At 36.4% G+C, this 9,857-nt stretch overlaps 1 protein-coding gene across 1 annotated transcript in view; it reads left to right on the forward strand.

Moving 5' to 3' along the window:
- Positions 1-9,857, forward strand: part of gria1a (glutamate receptor, ionotropic, AMPA 1a) — an 83,195-nt gene that overhangs the window by 53,035 nt on the left and 20,303 nt on the right. Inside the window, exons 10-11 of the mRNA XM_016254662.1 lie at positions 79-285; positions 765-1,198. Of these exons, the coding sequence (XP_016110148.1) occupies positions 79-285; positions 765-1,198 (641 nt within the window). The remainder of the gene's footprint in view (positions 1-78; positions 286-764; positions 1,199-9,857) is intronic.

Raw genomic sequence — 9,857 nt, forward strand, 5'->3', positions numbered from 1 at the left:
ATCAGGTCTGTTACACAAGCATACTGTAAATATTTGTTGTCCACTGTATATGGCTGTCTACCTGTGTGTCCTGACTAGGAATCGCCATATGTCATGCTGAAGAAGAACCACGAGCATTTTACAGGAAATGATAAGTATGAAGGTTACTGTGTGGAACTGGCAGCTGAGATAGCCAAACACGTGGGATACCACTACATACTCAAGATAGTGGCTGATGGGAAATATGGAGCCAGAGATCCTGAGACCATGATGTGGAATGGGATGGTGGGAGAGCTTGTCTATGGTGTAAGTGCTACATCTTATTTTCTCAGATCTGAATGTCAAAGCTTTAAGGACTGTGCAAGAGAACACAAGTAACACAATAGCTTTTTACCTGGTTGATCTGGTTTTAAAATCTGAATAATTTTAATCACCATTCCTGTACTGAGAAATCTAATCATTAGTGTAGAAAACCAGACTTCATTCAGAATGAGAGGAGGTTACAGTAGTTGAACCGAAAGGGTTCATATTTTCACCGCAGTAATAATAACAAAGAATGAGAAAATTCTTCCTGGAAAAGTGTTTAGATAGAGGTTGAGAGGTTATAAAAAGCCCACTCTGTATTTATAGTACACCTATTTCCAATAAAAACAACAAGAAAAATTACTCAACATTTTTGCCTGTGTCCTGACTTCTTCCTTTCCTGGGTCCATGTGTAATTTAATTACATATTTAACAATATATATTTAGTAGTTATTGCAATAACATTATATATTCTTCTGCAGAAAGCTGACGTAGCTGTGGCCCCACTGACAATCACCCTGGTCAGGGAGGAAGTCATTGATTTCTCCAAGCCCTTCATGAGCCTTGGCATCTCCATCATGATCAAAAAGCCTACCAAGTCCAAGCCTGGTGTGTTCTCCTTCCTGGACCCTCTGGCCTATGAGATCTGGATGTGTATTGTGTTTGCCTATATTGGTGTGAGCGTGGTGCTTTTCCTAGTCAGCCGCTTCAGTCCCTACGAGTGGCACGCAGAGGACTGCGAGGAAGGAGCTGAGCAGAACCCTAACCAGCCCTCCTCGTCATCCGCGCAGCCGGGTCAGGGCCAGCAGACCCAGAACCAACAGAGTCAGGAGCAGACCAACGAGTTTGGCATCTTCAACAGTCTCTGGTTCTCATTGGGAGCTTTCATGCAGCAGGGCTGTGATATTTCCCCCAGGTGAGATGCCAGTTTGTTTTTATTCAGTGTTTTTGCAACTGGTTTTGCTTCAGGATTTCATATTGGACATAAATTGGTGACTGAACAGCGAAGATGTGTACCATGCCAAAATGTGTGAACGAGAATTGTCTGTAAAATTTAACACGTTTATTTATTGGTTTTTACATTTTTGCAAATTTTGTTCATGGCTCTTTGCATATAAGGGGAATATCATACAACCTGTCCATGTTGGCATTAGTCTAATTTCACTTCTACCAAGTGACAGCAAAGCACCATAAAGTTTGATTAGGCACACAACACAAGATAGAGGAAGCAATTTACTTCTATTAGTTTATGAGCTGTTTATTTTGCTGGCTTACTATGCTACACCATAGTATTTTTAGTGTTGCATTATGATGATTCTTTCATCATGTCTCATTTATGTTTCGATTTCAGTTGCAAATGACGCAAAGGTTCACAGTAATCATATAGATTCCCATGCTGAAGATGTTCAAATCTTTTTTTAAATGTTTGGGGTCTAGTAATTTCTCAGCGGCACTGCTGTTGTGTCGCTCTTGGCATATTACTAAACTGTGTTTGTAGTTAAGCAATTTCTCATTTTCACAGCCGGTTTGTGGTACGTGGCAGTATTTCTGAAGATCAGATAGAGCTGCACATCCACTTGGACTGGACACAAGCCTAATGCCACAGTGTCTAATGAGAGGAAGACAGCAGCTTTTTGAAGGGCAGATTAAAGTGCCGTGAGTGCTGCATCGCTTTTACTCTGTGCTGCTGGTGCGCAGGGCCGGAGATGAAATGTCTCTCTCTACACAGTTACTGGACTCTCAAAGGTCACCAGTTAAAATCCTAATTAAAAGGGGGTGAAGCTGGCAACATGAGGTCAATGGCTGTGGGTTTTAAGGGCACAGGGAGGGATAGTGCAGTAGGTCTCAGAGAGAGAAATGTCAGCTGCTGAGTTCAGGCACCAGACAGCTTTCACATCTGTAGGCAACACATTTAAGTCTAGTTGATGCTTAAAGCTAACATTACAGACAGATATCCAGGTTCTGCAATATAATTAAATGTCTATCTGATATGTGAGCCTCTTTTAAGGGGGGGGGGGTATAAATGTGTGGCTGTTGTTGATATATTTAAAAAAATACATATGTATATACTGTACATGTTACAATAAAAAAACATGGTTACTATAGTTAAACCATGGTAACTTTTATAATAATAATACCCTGGTTAATTTTTGTGAGGGTTGTTGGGGTCCCCTTGAAACATTTCTGTTGTGGTCTGTGCTACTTGCAGCACATTTCTATATTTGGTTATGTTGTGAGTATTTGCAATGCGTTTCTGTATTTGGTTGTGTTGTGAGTATTTGCAGCGCATTTCTTTATTTGATTGTGTTGTGAGTGTTATTGTATAACTATATAACTATATTATTATAGTGCAGCCCATGTATTGTCAAACTGATGAAGATGTTCTCTTAATTTGCTGGTGCTTTTTCTATTTGCATATGCTTTCTTAAGTTGCAGCATGTTGAGCTCTCTCGGCCACCATAGATTATTAATGAACACATTTCATTCAGTATTGAAAATTATCAATAGAATAATTTCAGAGTAGTTGAAAATGAGTTTTCAAGAAGATTTGTGTACATATCACTGTTAGCTTAGGAGCAGGCTAATGCTAAATTTGTTTGGAATATGTTGAGTGTGCTGTGCATTTTATGTGAGGAGTCTGACATAAAGCGAGTCTCTTTTGCACTTCCGTTTCAGTTACAATGCTGCCTTAGAAGCCAGCTGCCTATGTAGACAGAAGACGGGAAGGCAGCTCATTGTGATTTGGAACAGAGCTCATATAATGTTTTTTGCAGTTTTTCCTGTGAACGTCATTCCATCAACATAGCGATAATTATACCCTTCCTTTTTTAGAGGGGACAATTACTACTTTAAGTATAATTACAAATTGGTACGTTGGCAGGGAGTCTAAGCTGTGATGAGTAAATCATGAGTTCAGTTTCACAGGTAACATCTTTCACACATTTTAGCATGGGTTTTATGTTCAGCAGCGCCTGCAGCTATATGGCAGTGTGCACTTTGGTTACCATGAGTGCTCACTTTTTGCTGTTAGTATTATTATTATGTCATTCTTGACATTGCAGTTGATACCCGATTTGTCTACAAGAGCGAAAAACAAAAGCAAAGTGTTGATGAATCTTTTTGAATTCTTAAATACCAAATGTTTAACAGTGACAGTCCTAAATAAGTTAGTTTGTGCTGACATAATGGTTGGGTGTCCACATCACTATGCTGTCACTTTGGTTCCCAGTGTGCACTGTAATATGAATACATTAATACTGCTGCAGAACCACAACAGTATTGCAAGCCTCCTTCCTCCATAATTGTTTTGTTACAGTCATTACTATTCAAAAGTTTGCCGTCGTAATTTTTTTAATGTTTTTGAAAAGTGAAATATTATTACAATTTAAGCAATTTAGCTGTTTTCTATTTGAATATATTTTAAAATGTAATTTATTCCTTTTTATTATTATTTTTGTAACTATGTAAATGTATTTACTGTCACTTCTGATCAAATTAATGCATCCTTGCTAAATAAAAGTCTTATTTTATCAATATAACTATATACAGTATATAATACTCTCATTAATTACCACCGCCAGACTAGCTCTTTCTCATCAATTACAATGGATGAAAAATAATAATTAAAAGTAAAAGTCCCAGCCAATGAGAAAAATAATCACCATAATGGTCAATTGACTTACACTCTTATCCCACAATGCAGTGCAATTTTTTTTACAAGTAATTTGCTGTGATGGTATGGAAATTCCATCACAGCAATAAGGAATAAGGAGCTCCTGTATGAATTGATTGTTCTGTCTCAGCAGTGGTGTTGAAATGTCAGTGGTGTGAGGGAGAGCAGCACACCACTTTCCTGTGGATGTCTCCTGTGATGGGGCATGGAGAGGCTTCAGAGGATCTTAATTAGACTGTGTCATTTCTCCCTGTCATTTCTCGCCATGACTCAGACTCTGCAGAGTGGAATCGACAATGTTGTAGTGATTATACTTCTCTCTCCATGTCACTGAAGTTCTATAAACAAGTGAGGACGGGCTGCGGATGGCATGTCCGCATTGCGGGTGAACATGTTTTGCCGTCTTCAACACGTAACCTCAGCCACTGCTGGATGAGCAGCCATGCCTGACTGGATGGATTCATGATTCTGTTTGTGTAATGACATTTAATTAGTACTGAGAGGAGAGAGTGGACGATAGAGCAAGTGCGGCAGCACCATTAACAACTTCCATTATGCTTCTTTAATCATAGGTAGTCAGAGCTCCTTCTCTCTGTGATCTTCTGCGTTTGAATATACACACTTAGCCCTCCCTTTTAATGAGCGCTGATGGGTTGAATGGTGAGTGGTCTGGCCGTTCGATGGTAACAGTCAGACTATGGTTTGCCCATTTATGTGCTATTTATTCTTTGGGAGAAAAAATCCCTGTTCAAATGTCAGACCTGTCACTCAAACCTCCCCATCAGCCCTAATTTATGCAAGTCACTCAAGATAATGTTTATCTCCTCACACAGGTGCCCACAATCTCATATCTCATGTTACATTGTCCTTCTCTTCTCTTCTCTTCTCTTGGTGCTTTAAAACATTTATTTTTATTATACATTTTGAAAACATCCGTGCAGCATAATATGTATTTTTATGTAAACCGTGACAGTTTTTCAGTATTCTTTGATGAATATGTTCAAAACCATATTTATTTAAAATAGAAATCTTTTGTAACAAAGTCACACAGGAACTATGATTGTCAACACTAGTTATGAAATTTAAGTGTGCCTGTTAAGGTATTTTTAATTATTTTAGATTGACAAATGTACATTTTGATCTTTTCTAAATCTTTCCAGTCACTTCATGCTTCATAGACCCTGGCAATAGTCCCCAGAATGGAATGGCATGCTCTCACTCAACATTGTCCCTTGTGTCATGCTTGGATTGCTCTTCTAAGCTCTGCTGTACCTCCGTCACTCCTGTTCATTTAGTCTTTGCATGGCTCTTTTTTGTCCCTCTATGTTCCAGAAGCGCACAGCAGGTCAGTTCAGGTGATCAGAATGTATCTAGTCGTTGAGTGGTAGATGGATCCTGTTACACTGATGATGGCTCTCACAAGACAAGGATCTTTTCCATACCTCCCAGCACCCTGCCAACAATTCACATCAAACGTCATTTTGTGTCATCACACCAACACACACAACTGCACATTAGTGATTACATTTACAGTAATTAAGTTTGTTGAGGATAAAATATTGCTCTACTCGTCATTTTAAGCTGGTCTTTGTGTATTTCTGTGCTCACTTGACACATCTACATTTGTGTGAATGACTAAGAAACCCATAGTCATGGAGGGGTGGTTCTTTTAAATGTTTTTGAAAGGAATTTATTAAATAAAAAATACATTTATTTAATCGATAATACAGTAAAAGTAATAATATTGTGAAATATATAATTATATTTTATAATTACATTTAAAATATTTAATTTAACTTTTAATTTAATTGAAATTATATAATTATAATTTAAAATATATATACTAAAGTCTTCAGTGTTACGTGATCCTTTAGAAATCATTCTAATATGCTGATTTGCTGCTCGAAAACATTTTGTATTATTAGCAATGTTGAAAACAGTTTTGCTGCTTAATATTTGTGGAGACTGCGATACATTTTTGAAGGATTCTTTAATTATAATTTTCAATAGAATCACATTCGCATTTTTTTTAAACCTAAATGTATTTACCGTCACTTTAGATGCTTCAAAAAATCCAAAGAATTCAACAATGAATTGTAAACTAAAGTATATGCATTACATAAATTAAATATAGACATCCAAGCTGAATTTTTTTCAGCATCATTACTCCAGTCTTCAGTGTTACGTGATCCTTTAGAAATCATTCTAATATGCTGATTTGCTGCTCGAAAACATTTTGTATTATTAGCAATGTTGAAAACAGTTTTGCTGCTTAATATTTGTGGAGACTGCGATACATTTTTGAAGGATTCTTTAATTATAATTTTCAATAGAATCACATTCGCATTTTTTTTAAACCTAAATGTATTTACCGTCACTTTAGATGCTTCAAAAAATCCAAAGAATTCAACAATGAATTGTAAAATATTGTACTCCTGAAATGATTCAGAAGTAATTAAATATTTCCCCCCCCACATTATATCTATTATGACAACAGTTATATTTGTTTGGCAATGCAGATTGATGTTTAACTTCAGCATGTCGTTTCAATTGTAATATTCATGCTACTGTGGCGTTTGCTTGTTTTCCTTGATGTTTCATTTAAACTCTTAAAATTACTGTCTTTCCTTCTTAGTGCTGCTTTTAGCTAATTGCATCATAGTCAAAGACCTATAAAGACAGAATTAAAAGATACTGTCAAAACATGCTTTTTAGGAGAAGATAAAAGTTTGATGAGGTCTGTTTTTTCTAACTGCGTTGTGCAACAGGCCTCCTGAAGAGATAGAATGAACATACATGTTCTTTTTAATTATCTTCAGTGAAGCTGTCCCTAGAGGACTCCACTTAGACTTTGTTTTGCAGTTCTCTCTGAGTTTCCTCTGAGGAGTTACATCCCTTATTAGTTATTTAGAGAAACTGCCTGAGTCAGTGTCCAGTGTTCTGCATATTTACTTACAGTAAGCGCTCACGATCTGCCTCACATCAGCTCATTTATTGCGTCTTCCTGCGCTATTATCTTGTTTCGGATAATGAAATAACAGAAATTACATGAAGACATTCCCAAAATGTATAACTTTATGAAACATTCTACCTTCCCAAACTTATATTTTCCATCTAGCATTAACCTAACACAGTGGTTGATCCTGCACTCTTGCTCATATGATATGTATCAAATAATACACAATAGAATGTGTTATATCATTTCTTAAAGGGATAGTCCATCCAAAAATGATTTACTCAACCTCATGCTGTACCAAACCTGTATGATTTTCTTTCTTCTTTGGAATATAAAAGAAGATTTTTTTTTAAGAAAAAAAAACACTGTTGTACAGTGAAAAAACAGAATTTGGTTACAATAAAACAGAACGTGAGAAAAAATAAAACATTTTATAGGGACCAATGTATAATTATGAATGAGCATACCTTTTTTGTGTATGCATTTATTTACAGACTTCAATTTTTTTATTTAACGTGAACCAACAAAGGTTATTAAATGCTGTAGAAGTATTGTTCCTTGCTAATGTTCATTTCCACATTTATTAAAAATTTTTTAAATCAAAAGTTGTTAATCTAGTTAATGCACTGAACTAACGTTAACAGTGAACAATTGCATTTTTATTAGCTAACATTAACAAAGCTTAATAAATTCTCTGAATCTGTATATATATATATATATATATATACGTATATATACAGTATATATATATATATATATAAACAATTCTGTGTTTTTCTGTCAATATGGGGTGCTGTGTGTACATTAATGAGGAAAAAAAATTTACTTAAATGATTTTAGCAAATGGCTGCAATATAACAAAGAGTGAAAAATTTAAGGGGGTCTGAATACTTTCCGTACCCACTGTATATAGCTAATAGTTAGTTAATGTTTAGTTTTATTTAGTTTTTTTAAAAAAAGCATTTCTGTGTGGGACTTTGGTAGAGATCGTTCAGAGATAGAATAAAATATATTCAATTCAATGACAGAGACAGATGAAAAGAGAAAACACAGCGGACAAACAGTGAGCTTCTCCATGCTGCACAGATGCATGCTAGCCATAGACGGCATTCAGTCAGTTCACTGTCGACAGAAAGCTGCTTGGTGACAAAACCCATCTTAGCTGCCTGTTTGGAGAGAAGAGAGTGCTGCCATGGCAACGCTGAAAGACATGGGTGTTTCCTCTGGAGTGGCACAGCTCACAGTGTGAGAGCACTGCTGACTGAGTACCACCATCCGCGTGCGTGCGTGAGTGAGTGTGTGTGTGTGAGGCAGATTTAGCCTACATTATAGGGACCAAATGTCCTCACAAGAATAATAAAACCTGAAATTACCTACAGTGAAACAGACAGTGGAAGAAATTTGCTTAACAAACATACAGAGTAATGAAAATGTAAAAGATGTCTTAATGAAAATGTGAAAATGCATGAGGGATAGATTTCAGTATAGAACATGTCATTAGCTGACAAGTCAATGAAACATACATTATGTATTTAAACCTGTTTATGTGCTCTATTAGTGTGTGTAAAAAGTCATAATTTACATGAGGACATATGGTTTTCATTACAGAGATTGTTGCTATGATTTATCGGAGGGTGATTTGTGTTTTGTAGATGCATACTGTGTCTAATGCTGGTTCTAGATGTGTACTGTGTGTGTTGTTGCAGAGAGAGTCGGTATCTGTGCCACCTTCAGTAGTTAGTTATCTTGAACAGGGTAGTGCAGAAAATTATGGCTATAATTTATATAACACAGGAGGGTCGTTTTATATCAGCAATGGATTTCATAAGACACATCCATCTAAATACGAGACTCTGAGCTAAGCTTGTTTTATAAAGATCTGTGAGATTTATGAAATGAAAAGTGCACAAATAAACCACAGCAGTTTCATACAGAGTCACATACATGTGCTTGAGAAATGAGCATATTATGCAGACATTAGGGAAACCTCTCACAGTTTTTCTCTCATTTAATTGCAGTCGTTTTCTGTAAACTCAATTTGCATAATCGTCTCATTCCATACTTGCAGAGTGTAAATACTGACCTCGTGAGGAAGAGGAAGCGGCGGTGTGGATTTAAGCACCGAGATTTTGACATGTGACCAGAAATGAGATCAGTGTGTGTCAGCTTCACACCACTCAAACGGTGCCCGGCAAAAGCTGTCAAACAACATCAGAGCTGTGAGCTGCAATTCCCTCCGCCAGCTTTGAATTTCTGGTGCCCAAGCCTCTTGCACACATTTTGCCTGTGGTATATTTTCAGAGTTTGACTTTCACAGCCCGCTGACGTTTTGAATGGGTTTAAGAATGATCTGAAAACTGCGAGGGAAACATAAACATTATTAGCTTGGCTCATGAATATTAATTAGGTGATTAACTGATTTGCTTAAAATGCACATACTTTAAGTGGGCACCGGCTATATAAGGATTACTATGCATTAATTGCATTTTCATTTATTCTGCTGATACAGCCATTTGGCAAAGGCTTCTGCCTGAGCTTAAAGCAGTTTTTTTTTTTTTACACTGCCGGCTACATTTTTTTCTTTGCATTGTGGCCAAGCAAACAAAGCTTTTTAAATATATGATTATTGCTCAAAAACTGTGGGTCCCTGTATCTCTGTATAAATGTGCTTGTGTAAATCAAGAAAATTTTATATTTAAAAAAATAATTACTGATTTTTAAAAATGCATTAAAATATGAATACGTAAATATATTAATTTTAGTTCTAATCTTTTTATCATCATATCTTTTAATCATTGTGTAACATGTGTAAGGGAAACAGGTCAATTTAGCTCAAAGGGAATCATTTAAGATTTTAAAGGGAACTCCACCATTAATATGTAAGGGAATTAGGACAGAATCGCTGTTTTACGGCTGATCACTGAGACGGCCAGCGAGTCAGTGAAC

This window comes from Sinocyclocheilus grahami, unplaced genomic scaffold (assembly GCF_001515645.1).
Source record: "Sinocyclocheilus grahami isolate Dianchi unplaced genomic scaffold, SAMN03320097.WGS_v1.1 scaffold1273.1, whole genome shotgun sequence".
Classification (NCBI taxonomy): domain Eukaryota; kingdom Metazoa; phylum Chordata; class Actinopteri; order Cypriniformes; family Cyprinidae; genus Sinocyclocheilus; species Sinocyclocheilus grahami.